This window comes from Pezoporus occidentalis, unplaced genomic scaffold (assembly GCF_034315485.1).
Source record: "Pezoporus occidentalis ecotype Australia unplaced genomic scaffold, CSIRO_AGI_Poc_V1 ctg1, whole genome shotgun sequence".
Classification (NCBI taxonomy): Eukaryota; Metazoa; Chordata; class Aves; order Psittaciformes; family Psittacidae; genus Pezoporus; species Pezoporus occidentalis.
The window spans coordinates 5,035,708-5,055,342 of record NW_026912778.1 but is presented as its reverse complement, the minus strand read 5'-3'; the positions used below and the strand labels follow the sequence as shown (position 1 = coordinate 5,055,342).

The 19,635-nt window shown below is 38.7% G+C and overlaps 2 protein-coding genes across 16 annotated transcripts in view; one reads left to right on the top strand and one right to left on the bottom strand.

Annotated features, from left to right (window-relative positions):
* The window catches only part of CLCN3 (chloride voltage-gated channel 3), a 61,001-nt gene extending 45,520 nt beyond the window's left edge, over window positions 1–15,481 (bottom strand). The window contains exons 1-2 of one of the 5 annotated variants that reach the window (XM_062622315.1): window positions 15,345–15,481; window positions 3,507–3,682 (exon numbers count right to left, since the gene is read on the bottom strand). In XM_062622315.1, coding sequence (XP_062478299.1) covers window positions 3,507–3,666 — 160 coding nt within the window. In that variant the 5' untranslated portion in view covers window positions 3,667–3,682; window positions 15,345–15,481. Of the gene's footprint in view, window positions 1–3,506; window positions 3,683–14,565; window positions 14,667–15,344 lie in introns of those variants that run through there. The other 4 variants (XM_062621841.1, XM_062622074.1, XM_062621921.1 and 1 more) reach the window with 4 other exon arrangements.
* NEK1 (NIMA related kinase 1) overlaps window positions 14,689–19,635 on the top strand; it is a 181,081-nt gene continuing 176,134 nt past the window's right edge. For 9 of the 11 annotated variants that reach the window (XM_062621283.1, XM_062621113.1, XM_062620889.1 and 6 more), the window contains exons 1-4: window positions 15,587–15,706; window positions 17,007–17,155; window positions 17,232–17,328; window positions 19,395–19,492. In XM_062621283.1, the coding sequence (XP_062477267.1) occupies window positions 17,039–17,155; window positions 17,232–17,328; window positions 19,395–19,492 (312 nt within the window). In that variant the 5' untranslated portion in view covers window positions 15,587–15,706; window positions 17,007–17,038. Of the gene's footprint in view, window positions 14,809–15,572; window positions 15,707–17,006; window positions 17,156–17,231; window positions 17,329–19,394; window positions 19,493–19,635 lie in introns of those variants that run through there. The other 2 variants (XM_062620811.1, XM_062621528.1) reach the window with 2 other exon arrangements.

Here is a 19,635-nt window from a genome sequence, read left to right as displayed (position 1 = left end):
ATTGCTTGCATGGAAGTTCATTGCATGTACAAGCATTGGTAAGATGTCCTCCCTACAAAGAGGCAGATACTTCTGTTACCAGTATAATGTCACCATACTTCTCATTAGACAGCAGTTTAATAAGAAAAAAAACTGACTTAAGTACCATACAGAGATTAGCTTGGATAAGCAGCAAAAGCAAGTTTTGATCAAAGCTGACAGGTAGTATCTCCTCCAGGCAGGGCTTTGGTGCAAATCATTCAAGCTTCCACATGCACAGCAGTTTAATTATCTAGCATGTTAAAACACACACTACAGTCAAAGGATTTACAATGTCATTATACTTATTTGTTCTCCCTAATGCTGCCACTAAAAGTCTGAAATTTGTGCAAAGAAAATGGCTACTGGAGAATATAACAGACATATGATATACTATATATATTTATACGTAAGAATACATTTAGTATATAATACTACATATTCACAATTTCTGTATTCTCATGTGACACAATAAAGGAAAGTCATATATATGCTTTCAGATGTTGTCAAGAGAAAGAAGATTGTTGTACATCACTGTTTTGTAAGATAATGGTGAATCCTCCACACAGAACTCCACAAAACCACTTAAATTGCTAATCAGAGGTAACACAAAAAACGCACATCTCTATCAACTAAATAAAAGTCTACATCAGACCTCCTGAATACCATTTTTAGTTAACAGTCACTTGTTTGGTCTCATATAGTATCAAGGAATTTCCTACATAAGACAAGCAGCATACATATCACTAGTGTTCTTTCCCAATGTCATCCCATTTCGGCATGCTTTCAAGAGAAGGCATATTCACCACTGAGTAACAGCCCCAATGGCTTTAAAAGCCTCACTTAAGTACTTCAGTGGTAATGTGAATGGCAATACTGTGCTGGCTTTACAGAACTACTGTCCTGACAGCCAAGGGACTTATGAAGCCTACTGAAAAAAGCAGACTCCTTCCATTAATCTACTGCCCTCTGAATGAGGGGGGAAGACAACAATTACTTTAGAAATTCCGTAATGTTAGCTTTCTATCTGCATAATGTATGTGCAGTTTATGGTTCAATTTTCATTAGCCAAAAAAAAAAAATTCTTAATTTTCTGAAAAAATTCTGAAATTCTATATTTTATTACATAAACTGTAAATTTACATTGAATATTATTGTCCATGGCAACTTATCCAGATTGGGTAAATTCATGTCTGTGCTCATTTGTACTCCAAGCTTATATTCCGCAGCTATGCAGCTTTCAGTTTAACTACATCATTTCCACAATCATTTTAAGTACAGATACATTAATGCCATTTTTGGTCATGTTGCTAAGAAACCAGGGTTACAAACTCTTCCAGTCCTACAGACTTAAAAATCACAAACTACATGTTTAACTAGAGTTCCTCATTTTGGAAGGGTTCACCAGCTAATGCACAGAGCTAGCCCTAATGCTCCTGGCATTCACATCATGCCTGGGAGCACTTGCTGTATTGAGAAGCATGGGATCATCTAGTTACTGGGATGGTCTGCCCTTCCTCAGGAGGTAGAACAGATTCTGTATAGTGAATGCATCTGAACTTAGTCTAGACTAAACAAAATACATCAGTAAAGACATGATTAGAGGATATAAGTATTTTAATAATAATTAAAACAAACAAAACAAACAGTTGATGCTAAGCGAGTCATAGAGGACTGTAAAAAGGACACATGCAGTCCAGCAAGAAAGTGCTTGGTCCTGTTAAAATTTGCTTATTTAAAAACACATAAGAAAAAACACCTTTCACACTTGGAAACCTAAGGAATGAGAAACACTGATATTCACCTCCTACATGGAAGTTTATTTAAAACTTTTTTTGGAATTATGTTCTTGCCACTTTGAAATAAAAATTTACACCAGGTTCTGAGCTAAGATATTTACTATGATTTTACACAATTCACTATGATTTACAAGAAATGCCTCTTATCAAGCAACCAGAATTGGATCTAATGTCTATTTGCTAATGCCTATTAGAAAAAAATTCAACTCCAGGAAAAAAAACCCACAACTTAATATTTATGTTCTAGTGCACATTCTAATACTTCAGCGTAACAATGAGAGAGGGGCTGCTGGCATGTGCAGCAATTAGCATTGCTTTTGACAGTGCAAACAAAACAATGATCTCATCTGTTTGGACTCAATTTAAGGAACTAATTTCACAAGAAGGGCAGAAACTCTTTGTTTTATTGCAAATTTATTTCTCCTTCAAGCCTAAAGTGATGGAGAGGATTTATATAAATGATAACCAGAGTAGCTTCAGACTTCCAGTACAAGTTGCAAATATTATGGTAAACAAGTAAGGCACTCACTTTATTAGAGGTGCCAGATATTCACAACAAAATATTACACATGGAAGCCAGTTGTTCACTTAGTAATTTCCAAACTATTAAATGCCTGACTTCATCGTGCTGGTGTTCCCCAAGTAATTTGGCAGAAGACATTTTTATGTAGACTGAAGATGTCCTGGCTCTTGGTACCTGTATTGGTATACAAGTTAAATAACTGCACATTCAAGATATATCTGATTAGATAGAAGGCACAGAGACGAGAAGAATGCTTACAACAATACGATGCAACTATCTAGTACAATGCCAACATCCAATTGCTAAGTATGGCAAAGGGAAAATGCATGAAGGAAGAGACCTTGCATGGAAGGACAGGAAACAGTGATAAGAAAACTCAAGATGCTGAGTTTCATTTTAAACAAATTAAGAGGAAACGACAAGAGTATATATTTACCCAAGTTTACCATCTCAAACAGAAATTACTGTCTCTCCCTCCTTCTGTTCCCCTCTGACCATTGGTAGGAGAACGTTAACGCTTTCACTCCATTAACTGTTAATAAAAAAAACAAACAAAAACAAGGAGGAGGAGCTTCCCAGTCCTTTCTCCTTTGTATTACCTCAGTGCATTTATCAGTACTCACAGTAGAAAGCTTTCTTTGCAACCTTTCACCTAGCTGTAAGTTCGACTCACATGGTGTTATCTGTTGCTTTAACACCACCTCTACTTTAAACGGTTTTGCCTCCATTTTACAGATCTGAACCAAGTTGAAACAGATTTATCTCTAGAAGTAATGATTTAAAGAAACTGACAATTTCTGCCCCAAAGAAATATTTAAGACAGTGATACTTGCAAAATCCTGCTGCAGCAGAGAATGGACAGGTAGCTGCAAAACAGCCATCCTTCCCCTACTTGACAGCAGGTTTGTAATTTGCCAGAAGTTACTATCTGCCTTGTATCAGAAGTCAGCCCATACAATGTAACTATTAGGCAAGCACACTGAAAAATGCCCAGTCACTGTCAGTGTTAAGGCATCCCTCTGAAGAGCAGATTAGGTAAAGGGAAACATTAGTTAGTAATGATAAAGGGTTAATTTTGTTTATTAAAAACAAGAAGAAAAAAAAACACCACCATGAAACCACAAGAGAAAAAAGAAAATGTTAAGCTGAAATGAATATTAACTTACCAATCGATGCATCACCATCCAAGAGGTTGTCATCTTCTGAGGTCTGAAAGTCCATAATTACACCTGCGCCATCTAAAAGCTCCTCATCACTGCTTGCACTAGTTATACTGTTGTAACTATTTCGATAGTAGCCTCTATGAAACAGCTGTTCAGACTCCATTTAGCTGCTTTATGACCTATATAAAGAAAATTAGTTATGTTCCATTTGAATATGCACAAAGGATTGAGAAGTTTCTATCAAATAAAACAAAAGTTTATTTCATGCTTTGAGGAGCATATAGTAAGGTCACAATACTACAAATTACAAAAAACATAGCAGTAATACAGAACATTTTACACAGAGAATATTTTACACAAATCTTGAGTAATTTTTTTACTGCATGATACTTCTTTATCCCTTTCCTTGGGCTCTCCTTAGCTCAATGCCATCATCACAGAAGTATTTCAGTATTAATGATTTATTGTTATATTTGATGCATATTGAGGGCACGGCTAAAGTCTGCTTAGTCTTTAATTACTGTACCAAGTTTGGAAGTTACATACAGTCTTTTCATCTAATAAAGACATTTTCCTGTAATAGTCTCAGCAGAAATATTTATTGGAGTATAAAGTTGGAACACTATAAATGTTTTGGTTTTTTTTTTTGAAGATACAGTTTCCTTTATGTTAAACTCTACAGCCAGAGTTAATCTGACTGCAAACCTGCTATTCAGATTAAGCGAAATAACTCTCCCTTTGGATGTCTTTTAAATCACATTAGATAAATGTCACAGCAGTGGATTACAGATACGAAATCTTTCAGTAACTAAGAAAATGCTTTCAGATTGGGGCTACAGCGGAATGAAAAGTTTTCATCAATTAGTAACTGACAAACAAACCCAACAGACTCTCCAGAGCAGTAACAAGCATACCATGAAGAATCCCTGCATCATGTCTCCACAACATGATTTCACATGCCAATTCCTCTGGCATACACATGCCTCCACTCACACAATAGGCATGACAGTACAGGCCTTCTCTTGTTTTGAAACACTTCATGTATCCTCCTGCAGAAGTATTGCTGCTGACAGACCTCTCCATCAATCAAGCAAAAGTTGTAACACAGAATGGTCTGGGTTGGGTTTGGGTCCTTAAAGATCATCTAGCTCCAACACCCCCCACTTACAGGCAGGGACACCTTCCACTAGACCAGGCTGCCCATCCAACCTGGCCTTGAACACTTCCACGGATGGGGCAGCCACAGCTTCTCTGGGCAACCAGTTCCAGTGCCTCACCACAGTTAAAGAACTTCTTACTAGCATCTGATGCAAATCTCTCCTCTTTCAGTTTAAAGCCATTCCCCCTTGTCCTGTCACTACAAGCCTTTGTAAAAAGCTGCTCACCACCTCTTTTGTAGGCTTCCTTTAGGTACTGGAAGGCTACTAGAAGTCCTGTCTGGAGCGTTCTACCAAAACCATTCATTTTGAGGACCCTAACCAAGATTTTTAAGAACTGTACATTTATTCGCTGCATTCCCAGAGAGTCAAGTACCCCAACTGCTTCATATTTGACACAGTGTTACACTGCCTTACAGCAGCAGCAATGGCAGGAATGCAGGAAAATAAGACCATGAGAATGTTAACTGTTCAATAAGCTTCATGTAGGACTCAAAGTTTGCTTCTTAAGAGCATGTCAGTCACCAATTTTTATAGCACTACATGCTAATAATGGGGGGGATGACACAACTTACGTCAACGTACAACAAATTTCCCTGCATGCCTTTAAGAAAAGGGTTTGTTTAACAAAGTAGGACACAACATTAGGGGTGCACGACCTTCAGCTGTACGCAACATTCAAGATAATTTAAAATGTATGCTCATGCACCTTTAAGACACTGTAAGCAGGTGAGAGAGATCTGCCTCACTTGAGAGAAGGAAATGGAGTGATGTAGACACAGAGTAGACTCCTACTCAGAAACAGATTGTTGGGAACAGCAATAGTAAAGAAAAGGAAGGCTATTGCAGTTTTCTGCACAGTCTAGTACCTCAAGCATTTTTCTACTCTCAAACACCAAATATCCTGCTTATCTTTGAAGCTCTACAAATAAAAGGTCAAGCAGAAAAGCAAGTCAGATGAGGGAACCACTTCCAGTGCAGAAAAATGCCTCTGGAGAACACAGGAGTAGAACAGTAAGAAGTCTGATTTACAGGATGTTTGTTGTCAGGTGATCTGACTAATCTGTAGATCTTGGATATGCGCTCTGTTGTCCATAAAAACACTTTTCTGTATCTCAAAGGAGCGGCAGGAAACAAAGGCATCTCAAGTTTGTTATTTCCCCAGGAGGAAATTGAAAACTTAAAAGTAATCCTCCAGATTACAAACCTGATTTAAATAGTTGGAAGTAAATAATCAAACCAACCAAACAAAACTGAGAAGAATCTTGAGAAACCCAAAAACCAGCATAATACTCAATTTTTCTGTTCACTACAACTGACCTTCCACAAAACCTAATCTAGGCCAGCACCTAGTGAGATAAATGTTAAGCAGACAAAACAAAAGCAAATGAACTCAAAATTAAGAATACAATCTTCACAAATAAGAATGTGTTCTACAGTAGAGGAAATGCAGTGATAGCAACAGAAAAGTAATATCTTGATTTTTTTTTAATTGAAGAATTTTAAACATTTTAACTGGTAACAACCTTCCAAAGTGATTTTTATAAAATAGTCAAGAATTCTATATACATCATCTTAATAAAAGAAGCATCCAACTACTATACACTTTAAAAACAGATAAATAATGTGGCAGAAACATTCCCCACCCACACTTCAAATAAAATTTTAACATATCCCATATATGGGAATATATGTCAGAACAACTGCCCAAAAGATGGAAGCAGTCAAGAAGCTCTGAATGCTTAATTTCAAACCTCCCATATCATATTAACCCAAAATAGTGCAATGTCGTAATTTCTATTTTTTAAATAAGCCTGTCCTTCAGAAAAAAATGTAGAGGTAGAAAAGAACAGACTTTTACAACCATTTTAAAACAAAGACCATGTTGTGGCTACTTTTTTATCCTTAGGCTCACCAGTGCCAAAATTATACTCCCATTTTCATCAGAGAAACAGCATATATAGCCTCTATTTATTTATTTTGCCTGTCAAGATAGTTAAGCAAGATGAGAACATCACTCACTTTCCAAACTTCAGGTTTGGAAAAGGGGTGAATGAACTGAATGAACTCACTTTAATTTTTAGGTCAGTAGGAAACTAATTCATAAACAGGCTCAAAAAACACACTTCAAACCAAATACAGAAGGGAGGATGAGTGAAATAGCAGCCTTCCTGAACTCTCTCAAGTCAGCTTAGAGTGTCCTTAAGCAAAATTGTTAAGGACACTCGAGAACACAAACTGTTTAAGAATTAGGGAATGCATATGCTAACCTCACAAAAAATAAATATACTGTAGCACTCAAAAAAAAACTTATCCAAAACTAAACTAGTTTCAAGAACAGGACTACTCTTACTGCAGTCATTTAATGAGATGACCAACACTCTTGGTTAACTTTTAGGTTATATTTAGAAAAAACAAAGTCATAAAGGAGCACTGGCAGTTAACTGAAGCTATTTGAGTTAAAAAAAAAATAATCTGAGTTTATGTAGTAGGTTCTCTTGGAGTAGAAAATAAAAAGATAGTTTCTAAAAATATACATAGGTAAAGCTTAAGTCTAGTTCATGCACAGCTAATCCCAAAATAAAATTACTTTTTTTGGACAAAAGAAACAAATATTATTTAAACAAGAAAGGAAGCAAAACCAAGCACAGAAACACAGACAAAACTACATGAAAAGGTAATACTTGCAAAGCACAAAGACAATCTTAGTCTTAAAACTGTATTCATATCTACTTTCTAGATTCTACTGAATCTCACCACTCTCAGTTACAAAAGCTTAACAAAACAGGGTTTTTTACTTATACAATACATACCAATACAGAATATCACCACTTTATCTGATCTTCACAAAAGCAGAATCGATAATAAATACCCATGTTTGATAGCACTTTTAATCTTCTCAGCTTTAAAAAAAAAAAAAACAGGAAAAAAAAAAAAACAGAAACTGCCAGCCTAATTACAGGATGAATACCAAACTCATGCTTTTAGTCATATGATTCCAAACATTAAGGGTACTGGACTTTAGTTTGTATGAAGTACTCAAAACTACCTCATCTCTGTTCTCTAAAATGTCTTAACCATGGCTATCCACAGTTGTAGCAGTTCAAGACTTATACCACCTGGCACAAAGATATTAGCCTACCTGATGGGATTGCTTCTTTCATAATCAAATTACTAACGTAAATACTTTTTAATTGCTTTCAACCAAAACTGACTGGATTCGCTAAAAACTCAGATTTAAACTTACTAAACTAACTTCATGTATTGATACATGAGAAATGTATGATACTTCATAGAAAAAACTCTGCCATCAGAGTTGAAGTGCACACAGACACACCTACACGAGTGGCAGGGTCTTTAAGGGGGTTTTAGGTAACAATTTTGGAAGAAAAAAAGAAAAAAGCTAAGAACATAATCCCTTAGCATGAACTTGAACTAAATATAAAAGCAAATATAACTCAAAAGCATAAGCTTTATGGGCAAATAACAATTCCCAACCAAGTCATGGTAAACAACACACGTATTTATGTGCAGTTACCTTTTATGTACTAATGCATTAGCTTAGAAACTAATATATAACTATAGCTGCAAATACTAGCTCCAGGAAAAAAAAAAAGGTGGAGAGCCTCCTTAGCAAAAAAAAAAATCTATTATGCTCCTTCTGTGATCATATTCAGGTAAGAATAACACGGATATTTTTTGAGACAACTGAAAGGTAAACCCCATACTCCTGAGGGGCAGCAACTATGACTTTAGGTTCTGTTGTAGACAACGTAGCTTTTGTCTGTGGAGTCCTCGGACATGATGCTCATTTTCTGTTTGATGAAAAGACACAGCAACAGCATGCAATCTTCTCTTTACAATTTTTAAGATTTTATTCCTTTTTAATGTGGACTTGCGCTGCAGTCATCTGAGGGTTATACAAACAATGGAGCAAAGCTTTTGCACACCACCACAACAACCAGAAATCTTTTTTCGTTTTTTCTTTTCAGAGAAATGTACTGAACTGTCTTTAGCTATGTGCAGAGATTCATAAATTCAGGGTCACACCTGAACTGGGTAGCTTTCAGATAATTTCATTCAAGTTCAAGGCATTTGCATCTGAATGATCTGAAAGTACTCAAGGAATGAAAGAGAGAGTTTAATATAAAGGAAATAAGAGCATCATAGAAAGGAGGCTCTGCAAGCCAAGACAAAGAGCATATGAGAGCAGACTCCAGCAATAAGAGAAGCACATGATGAAAAGTATTTATTCTTGATATGCAAAACTGTAATTTGGGATTTTTGAACTGTAACCTGAAAAAGGACCACTATCCCCAGTTTAGCTCTAAGCATCTTCTCAATAACAGCAGCTAACACAAATTTTTAAGGTCCTTGCACTGAATTCCAGTTTCTTTATGAACACACTAAAGCCCCTGAGATAAAAAAAAAAAAATAAAATCCTATAGAGCTCTCCGAAACAAAGCACAGGCAAAGGACCACTGCTTACGAAATCTTGTGGGGACCTCTGGTGGTTCCTGCTTGCTTACTTACTCACCCTACTCCTGATTTTTTTTAAACTTCAAGGAAGTGAAGGAAATCCCAGCTAATGAGGTACTCTGGTCAGAAAGTACAAACCTTTGGTCATCAAAAAGTAAAAAAAGCTGAAGGCTCTTCTTGATATGTGTAACAAACAGATAAAGTGACAAGTGTGCTATATAGAGCTATTCAAACTTGAAGGCTAGGAACTGTGACAACAGGCCTGCTCTTCGCCTGGATCCTCTAGAGCAACAGTGTTAAGGCAGCAAGGCGACAAAGGACTGAAGTGATCTGCAGTCAACACCTAGCCCTCGCTAATGGCTGACCTTCTTGGCTAGACTAGACATAAGCCACCACATCTTTGTAAATACAGCATATCCAGTGTTACTGTTTGCCATCCTGGTCATCTTCAAAGGATTAAATAAATAAATAAATATGTGGAGAGACCTGTGAACCTCTGATATTAATTAATAAGATTATTAAAAAACAGAAACAAGCCACTAACAAAAACATATACACTTACAACAAACAAACAAAAGGCAGTGATGTACAAAGATGTACAAACACCATCAAAAGTGAAGCATTCATTATGTCAAGTGTGTGAGCAGTTCTGAATGCACAGAAGTTCCTTTCACTTGAATATTCTCCTCTCCAGCTGTAAAACCTAGTGGGCTGTTGGGCAAATTGAACTTCTAAAATGATGTGTACTTTGTCAGGGTCTACAAATGGTAGACAAGTTTCTGGCAGGAGACTCTGGAAGGAAATTATTACTGTTAAATAGAGGTATTAAGTTGAAAGCAAGAAACAAGGTACGTATTTTGAGGCAAAAAGAATGTAGTTTTGTGGCATATTTTCAATTTTGAAAATTACAGAACAAAGATTCAGTGATACTTTCCTAAAAGGCTTCTAGCTAACAGAGTACACCAGAATGTAAGATAACTTACATGGAGACAAGGCCAGTTCACTGGGTTCATAGATCAAACTTATTAGAAATAACCCATCCTCTACCTATTCAAAAAACAAAAAGTTTTTTTTAAAGTTTGTTAGAAAGGAATAAACATTGAGATTTGTATAACTATGGTAATAACATGAATACTCCCATGCACAGGTTGTTAGGTCTCCTTGAGTGTTCTCCAATCTTATAAGCTTTGTCAGCTAAGTTAAAGGAATATTCATGTCTTGGCACAAAAAGAGAAGAAAACTGGTAAGTCTATAAAACTCATAATAATTTTAAATGTTTAGTCATTCTTGCAGTTTTCCATATGAGAATAAAAGTTTTCTGCGAAACAAGCAGCAAAATGTCAAATTATCTAAAAAGCCTTCAGTTTTCTTTCCTAGAGAGACCCCCTTTGGAAATTTGTAGATTCACTTTTCAGATCAGAAAATGAGCATGTTTGGAAGCATATTGAGAACTGCTTTCTTCCCCCAACATGTACACAAAACAAATTATTAGCAGAAACCTCAGGGGAAAAGCTGCAGTAAATCAAGAACTGCAGAAAACACATAAAAAAAAAAAAAACAAATCTGGAAGACAATGCTAATTTGGAGATAAAAGCGGCAGGAACTCAAACACAAACTTACCTTTCAGAGAAAAGAGTACTTGAATTTTAACTGTCAGGATGTCAAAATACTAGGTCAACTCAGTAGCTCTATCTGTAATTTAATTTTTTACTATTTCAATTATTCTTCATTATTCTTCATTACTGTACTGCAGTATGAACACACAAAATGCACATTTGAGTATTTCCTCTTTCATCAACTCTTTAGAGAAATTTATTAAAATATACCAAAAATAAGAAACAAATTAACAACAAGGTTATTTTTATCAAAGTGTCTGTGCTTTAGGACTGAACTTTTTAATTTACTATTCCTCCTTTCCCTCCTATGGAACCTGCTCCTGTAACTGGAAAGTCTAATCAAAATGCTTAACGAACAAAAAAAGCTCAATGTCTAGGAAGTTCAAGGGGATATAACTGACTAGACTCTCTGCAAGTCATTAATAACAACCACTGGTACCCACTGTGAAGTTATGAAGTCTCCTCTTTCCACTGATTTTCAGGAACACACATTCAAGATCACTTACTACACAATATAAACAAATCAGGACACTTTAGATGTAAGCAGATTTACAACTATTTTAACAGCTTTGTCTAGAATCCCAGACAAGATGTCAGGAAGCTGGGGAATTACTTTGTCAACTCTCTTCTCTCTGATACTATTTATCTCATGTTATCTGATCATTAAGTGTAACCACTATCTCAACATTGAGTTTTTCAGTTTCTATCTTTTCAAAGCAGAGAATAATTTTCAGTCTGTTCACAACCCTCTTCCAGAATTAATGTGCATTGTTTTGCCTAAACGTTATTCACTCAGATAACTTACAAAAGCCTCCAAAATTCAAAGACAAGTTTCAAGTTTAACACCTAAGAAAATTTATGATTGTCAACTTTCTCATATTCTGAGCATCTTCAGTTACCAGAGCCTGGCATATAAGCAAGTAGGAAGTATTGTGTAGCAGAGCCTGAAGCTGCATACCTTATTCATGAGCACAGTTAAAAAGATGGCCTGACACCTGAACAGCTTTAAGGAGTCAGCCAACACAAAACCTGCACCTTCATGTAATGACAGAAGGGAAAGACTGACAGCGGGAACACAGTACTGAGAACCTGCTCTCAGAGGACACAGGTCTAAAGTTGAAATCTTAGTCTGGGGAAAATAAGCACAGAGGGCATATAAGCAGTTTCACGTGCATGATCACTGCTACTTCTGATCACCTTCAGAGATTACTGGGTTACTGCTGCTGCCAAGGAGGTGCCAAAGCAAGAAGTTTTGGAACAGACAACCTAAAGTCTGAGAACTAGCAAATTAACATTTCAAACAACTCAAATTGGCACCATCATTTCTGGCACAAATCTCCCCAACAGCAGAGCTTCTTTTTAACATTTTTATTGTGACCTAGTTAAAAACATTCCTATGGCCAAATTATTGTAAAACTTCACCCTGAAAACTTGATCTGCACAGTAACACCTAGCCAGATGCATATGAAGTCACTTAAATAAGGCAGGGGGAAATCTGAGTGTTCCTAGAATGCCTTCTGCAATGGCTGTGAACACAGAACAGTTGTCCCAGCTTTAGTGCTTACGTTCAAAAAATGCAACTTTACTGTTCAAATACCAAGCTAAGACACACAGCCCCCAAAGCAAAATGTGTGAGAAAAAAAAAAAAGAAAAGCCAAAGTGTACATTCAGTGAATGAGAGAATATATATTATGCAGCTAGATGTAACTGTTCATAGAATAAGCAGTGCACAGCACGTTGTCACTTGCAGGTTACTGAAACACCAGTTTGTGACAAACATTATGCGTGGAAGAGAACACAACAGAAAGTCCAGTCACAAAAGAAAGATGCAGGCATACTCATAAAGAGGCTCACAGCAATGTAGTGATGAAAAGCAAAGACCAATAGCTTCAAGTGTCTTTCGCAGCTGAGGATTTGGACAGGCTTGTTCTTATTACAAGTCAATATTAAGCGAGAGAGAGAAGAGATTTACCCCAAGATTATTTTAACTTGCAAGTATGGAAGGGATACAGAGAGAGAACAGTGGTACTGTAAACCACTCACAGAGAGGATGCTGTAAAGATTTGGGCAAAGACAGCCTCAGGAATCATAGAACAAGGAAAATATATTTGTAGAAATACTGCAATACACATTACGCATGACATCTACTATTGTCAGGCAAAGAATTTCTTAAGACTGACACACCAATACTAAACAGAAGCAAAGAATAAACAAGCTCTAGTTTTCTAGACACTATACACCTTTTATTTTCCCAGGTGGTGCAGACAGATGTAAAGTAAATTTTTTTCAAGCTGTGAGCTTCAACCTACCTGCAGCTTTCCCAGAGCAAAGCTGCTTTCCATTTGGCAACCTACAAGTACTGAGCATCAAGTTTACATCTGCTTGCCAATCAAAGAGACATCAACTCTAAAGCAGTTAGCCAGTAAAAGACTTTATCTTTGAAGAAAAATAGTAGTGACAGTTGGCGAGTTCTCTAAGGGCTTATTTTACTTCACAAAGGTATGTCTCCTATAATGCACAAATCACTTCTTTCAATTTTATTTTGCTGCATATTGAAGTTACCTTAAATAAAGAAACAGTACTTGTAACTATCTGCTTTCAAATATGTCATGCCAACACGTCCTTCACTCAAATAGATGTTTTTGCAAAGCAGCATCTATGTTGCCTAGGGATACAGAAGAGAAATGCCTTCACAGGTCCACCAAGAAAGGCATCTGAAAGCAAAAAGCACCAATACACCTGACACTTAATAACAAACTTCATTTCTTTCACAAACTCTCCACCATGAACCTCTGAGGTCCCATAACCTTAAATAGGAGGTACAAGTCCAAAAACCCAAATGACTACCTTATAGGGATATTTTTCCAAAAATATTTTTTAGTGTATATTCTAAGAGTTTAGCACCAGAAATGTTTCTAATTTGTTTTAAGCTGGTTTTAAGGCCTTGTTTTACCTAGTTTAGTACTTTAAAGTGTGACACAGCAAATTTACTAATCGACATTATTTCACGTGATTTTCTACTGTCACACTTGTAGCTGTTCATTTTTGGTGAGAACTGATACATATTTGGTTTGCAGTATGTTTCACGTTTCCGGATAGGGAAGGATTCTGGATAAGTAGAAAGGATAACATGAACAAACTCAATCTTCAGTTCCAATCTCGCTGACCTGCACCCTCTCATTTAATTAAGAGGCTCCAGGAGCAGCCCATTACCTCCCTCCCTTGCATAACAGCAGCCTTACTAACCAAACCTGTGAGCCAACTCGAAGCAAGCAGCAGCTTGAGCTGAATTATTACTTCTAACACTGTTTACATGAGGAGACTCTGGATCTTCGAAGCTGCAGAGCACCTCAGTTTACGTGAATGAGAGTTACCACACACGAGAACCGAAATCGGGTGACAAGAGACCACACGCTGTGTAAACTTGCGGGGAACTGCCCCTCACCCCGGCACTTCCCGTTTCGGAGGAGGAGGGCAAATTATACTGAGGGTCCACGAGGAACCGCCATTTCTGACCCTTCCCGCCTCCCGGCCGCAGGACGAGGCGGTCTCGCTTGCGAGAGCGCAACAGCCGTCCGCCGCCGGGCCGTGCAGCGGGGGCTGCCTTCTCCTTTCCTCTCCTCTCCTCTCCTCTCCTCCCCCCATCCCACCAGGGTCGGGCCAGAGCCACCACCTCAGCCGCGCTCGCCCTGACAGCAGCGGGCAGTGACCGAGGGGCCCACCAGCGGCCCCTCTCGTCACGCCGCGAGAAGGCGAAAGCCAAGTCAAACCTAACCTAACCGAGCCCAGCCCAGCCCGCCCCGCCCCTACCTGTCCTGCCGGCGCCGCCTGCTGCTCCCCAGGGAGGCGCTGGCTCATCCTCCCGCCGCGGCGGGGCGGAGACGCCGCGGACACCGGCTCGGCCCCCGGCGCGCCAACGAGAGCAAGTCCAGAGGAGGGCCGTGAAGATGCTCAGAGGGCTGCAGCACCTCTAGTATGGAACAGGCTGAGAGAGCTAGGATTGTTCAGTCTGGAGAAGAGAAGGCTCTGAGGAGACCTTATTTCAGCCTTCCAGTACCTAAAGTGGACCTACAAGAAAGCTGGAGAGAGGCTTTTTACGAGAGAGCATGTAGTGACAGGACAAGGGGGAATGGCTTTAAATTGAGAGAGGGGAGATTTAGATTAGAGTTTAGAAAGAAATTCTTCACTATGAGGGTGGTGAGGCACTGGCAGAGGTTGCCCAGAGAAGCTGTGGCTGCCCCATCCCTGGCAGTGTTCACGGCCGGGCTGAATGGGGCTTTGCACAACCTGGTCTAGTGGAAAGTGTTGGGGACTGGAACTAGATGATCTTTAAGGTCCTTTCCAACCCAAACCATTCTATTATTCTAACAAAACCGAACAGTGCTTCCTGCTGTGCACACAGGGCGACGTACGAAGACAATCAGAGTAAGAACGAAAAGGTTCGTTGTGAATCACAAGCCGTTACTCGCACACGCCGTTAACCCGCACTCTGTGGAGCGGAGAAGCCACAGGGGCCCTGAGCACCCCGACCCTCCTGAATGCCTCCCCCAGGCATCCCGCCCCGGTGAGGTCCCTGGGAAGACACGTACCGCTGTAGCCAGGCTGCGCGGTCTTGTGGGTCATGGCTGGCCCGGGAAAGGTTTACAGCTGTTCCTGTTTTTCCCCCTGGAACGCGAACTCACACCGCTGCTGGACGCCCGTCCCGCCTCGTGGCGCGGCGGCCGGCAGACCCCGCCCGTCCCCTGGCTCGTGGCGGCGCGTTACTAGGGTGACGTGCCGCTAACGCGGGAAGGGCGGTCAGGCTGATCCGCTGCCCCGCCTCGGGGCAGGTCTGCCAATGGGGGCTGAGCTGTGGGGCCGGCCCACCAATGAGACCTGAGGGGGCGGGTCCGCGGCGGGTGTGAGTCTTGGCTGAGCGGCCGTGGCAGCGCTGGTCGGGTGCAGTAGGGAGGTATGGCAGGAGTGGGGAGGGGGTCGTGGGGCCAAACAGGTGGCGGGTCTTCACTCTCGGTCGCCCTGGGGCAGGGTGGCTCTGGTTTGTTGCCCTGGTGGTAGTCTTGCCCAGTTGTGTAGGGGTGGCGGCCTGGCGGGGCCCGGCTGAGGCCTCTCTTGCCGCCGGGCTGGGGCTGGCTAGCGCTGTGCCGTACTGCTTTCCTTCTGCCCAGTTGCGGCTTGGCCGTGTGGTTCGGGTTTATGGCCCTGTTTTCTTCGTGTTTAGTGGTCGGGTTGTCTTGGGGTATGACTTACGCCCCGGCGCACAAGCCGCTCTTCTGCGTGTCGGTGACAGACAAAATGACTTCTGCCCAGGGCTGGAAAAGCCAACGCCCTATCAGCGCTGATGTCCTTTTTCAAGATTCGTATTTCCCATGCCACGGTTAAAAAGAGGCCATCTAACTCGCACAAAATTGTAAACCCTCTTTGAACTGTACCTTCTCGCCCATAGGCTGCTTATCGATGGTTTGTATTTGAAGAAAATAGCGTGTAGTAGGAGCCCAAAGCTATGCCTAATGCAGCTGGCTTGGCTGCATAGGTTGTGTCATAAATAAGCCAGGGATAGAGAGAGAATGTAGTAAAGTCATGTGAAGTTAAAATTACGTCCTGCCTGCTAGTTTAAGCATTGCCCTAAACATAATATTGCTGTTAATACTGAGTATGTGCAACTTTACACTATCTTTCTGTACTTGGAGGCAAAAATACCTGTTTCCAGTCAGAATTAAGGTCACATGTTAAATAATGATTTTAAGCTAAAGGGGGGGGTCTCTTGAATTCAGTCCATTTTTTGGCTTCATTATCATGACTAACTTCCAAAATAAAAGATCTAGTGCTTCTTAAGAAACAACGTGTAGGGATTCCACACACACACTGTTGTAGTTCTTCCAAGTAAAGGCAAATGAAAGATTGTTAACGCGGTGCAATAGCTCTGATGATGATTGTGTGCTAGCTGAATCAGAAGTTATGGCACTGACTGTGTGCCTTTTTGAAAGATAAAACACTTTTTTTTTTTACTTTATAATGTGTCAAGTTGAAAGATTAAACCTGGTTGCTGGTTTTATCAGTGCAGCCTTTTTTCTACACCAGGTGAGCCAACTGTACCAAAATAAAATTAAGAACAAGAGTAGACGGTTTAGAGAAAAGCTGCAAAGCATGTGATGCAACTGAAGAGACAAATGGTTTGAATATACCATGACCTAGCAGGCTAGGTGACTTAAGTACAGCTAACCAAATATGTTCTGTGGTTTTTTTTTTCCTAGTACCCAAGAAAGAGTGCCTTAAGAAGATAACTATGGATAAGTATATTAAAGTTCGAAAAATTGGAGAAGGATCTTTTGGGAAAGCATTTCTTGTCAAAGCTAAAGAAAATGGCCAACAGTATGTTATTAAAGAAATTAACATCTCAAAGGTGAGTGATTATTGTTAATTCCTCTTTTTTTTTTTTTCATTTCTTTTCTGAGAAAATCATTATTTTCCTTCTGTAGATGTCAAATAAGGAGAGAGAAGAATCAAGGAGAGAAGTCGCTGTATTGGCTAACATGAAACATCCAAATATTGTCCTGTACAGGGAGTCATTTGAAGGTAAGGTTAATTAACACATTAGAATGTGAAGTAACGATAGCGACTGTTTGTGCACTACTTATTGTATTTAATGTGTTTTCTCTTTAATCAGTCTTTTTAATACTTCCATTACTTGGTTCCTTTGAATTGGTTTGGGTTTTTTTTCCACAATTCCCCTGCACAGTTTAAAGTAATTGTAGTTTTTTTTAAAACTGCAACAATTAAACAGAAATTTTCATGCCTCTTCCTTACATGCATCAGTTTTGGTTGATGCTTTAATGAAAGGGTTATGATGTCTTGTTTCTCCACAGTGTAAGTCTCCTTGTGTAGATCCTAACAGCTTGAATGCTTGTGTGTGTTAAATATGAGTACAATCTGAATTTGGGTATTGATAACCTAGCAAAAGTGATTTTATATCAAAGTCTGATATCTTAGAATGCAGTCTTCAGTAATTGTAATCATATTGCTGCTTTCAGAGCTGGAAGAATAGATGTGACTTTATTTCATCAAGCTATGAAGGAAGGAGAAACATAATCCCACGTTGGTTTCACTGTGAATGTCTGTGGAAATGAACAGAACAGATAAAATACTCAAACAACCTATCATATAAGTTAAAATATTATTCAAAACCCTATTACTTGAAATACTGTTCAGGAACACTGCTTTCCTTCTTTTCTGCTGACTTTCTTATGTCTTTTGGAGGCTTTTGGGTTTTGTTTGTTTGTTTGTTTTTTCTACTTATTAAATTAGAATTTGATGCCATAGTTTTATTGCACAACCAGAGTCTTCTGCTTTATAAATTCACTCTTCTGTCTTTTCTTTAATAAAACTATGTTCTTTAAGACTGCCTTTTTCTTTTCTTTGTTGTTCTTACAAGGTAGATCCTGTAATCTGTAGTTCACAAGACTTCATGTTGGATCTTTATTGCTAAAGCACTTTGACTTTGAACATGCTGATATGGTTTATAAATGAGAATTATTTCAGCAACAGGTCTGCAAGAAATCCAGGCTCCTGTTTTTTAAAATAATACCAATTACAAAGCTTAACCAAGATAAAAACCACTGTAAACAAAAAAAAAGAAAAATCCTGGGTTTGCTGTTTTTGAAAAACAATTTCAGAAGCATCCTGTGGGAGTGTGTTTTAAGTGACTTAGAGTTAAAATTAATTACATCATCTATTTAGGTTTTTTAAGTGCTATTGCGAGCTCATAAGAGTTTTTTCTTTTGAGTACCAGAATTGATTGATTTATGTATTTATTTAGCTCTTCTCAAAATCATTCCTAACATGTGAGTAATGTAGTTCTTGTGGTTTTGCTAACTTGCAAATTGCTTCTGCCTAATCTTTCTTTTTCATCGGTGACTGGAAAAGATTGCATTGGAGAGCAAAGCTGTAACTTTGAATTAAATATATATATATTCATACCTCCTAGTGGAAGCTTGCATAGGACTTTTGGAAGTCTCTCCAAATTTCACTCAAAAATGACAATTGTTTCCATCTGTCACTGTCTGCTGGAAGTTTAACTGTGAAATGAGCTGTATGTCTCGTGTGAGTGTTGATGATTGCCATGTTTTTGCACTTAGTATGAGTAGTAGTACCTTGTCCAGGTAAAACTCCCAAGAAAGAATTAGGCAAATAGAAGCAGATATCTAAATTGGAAGTTAAGATCTCTAGGGTGGGGAATCTATGGGATGTTTGAAAGCACAAAAAGAATGGGTTTATATTGCAGTCAGTGACATATTTAATTTCATAGTGAGCATTGGTTCAGCAAATGTCATTTTTCTTCTCTCCATAATAAAATAGTCTGATGTTGCTAGAAATGGGAAACTTCTGTTTTACAACTCAGAATAATAAAAGCATTTTTGCTTCAAGTTAGAAAAAAAAGAGACTAATAAATGGTATTTGAAGCTGCACGTGAAAAGGTTAATTTTTGATGGCTTTTCTGTGACTGCAAAGAAGATATTAGGAGAGTTATGTTAAAGCTTGTTGTAGGTTTTTTTTGTGGTTTGCTTTTGTTTGTTTGGTTGGGTTTTTTTTTGTTTGGTGGGTTTTTGGGGAGTTTTTTAAGTAGTTTGTGTTTTATTTTACAGAAAATGGCTGTCTCTACATAGTGATGGATTACTGTGAAGGAGGAGACCTATTTAAAAAAATAAATGCCCAGAAAGGAATCTTATTCTCTGAAGATCAGGTAACAGCAAACTGCTGCTGTAGTGTTTTGGTGAATGATAATTTTTCGTAAGTTTTCAATTGTTTTGGTTCAGTTTGGTAGATATGGTTGGTTAATCTAAAAGGAGGTTCTGAAATATGATTGTTGTTGCCGTTGGTCAAAGT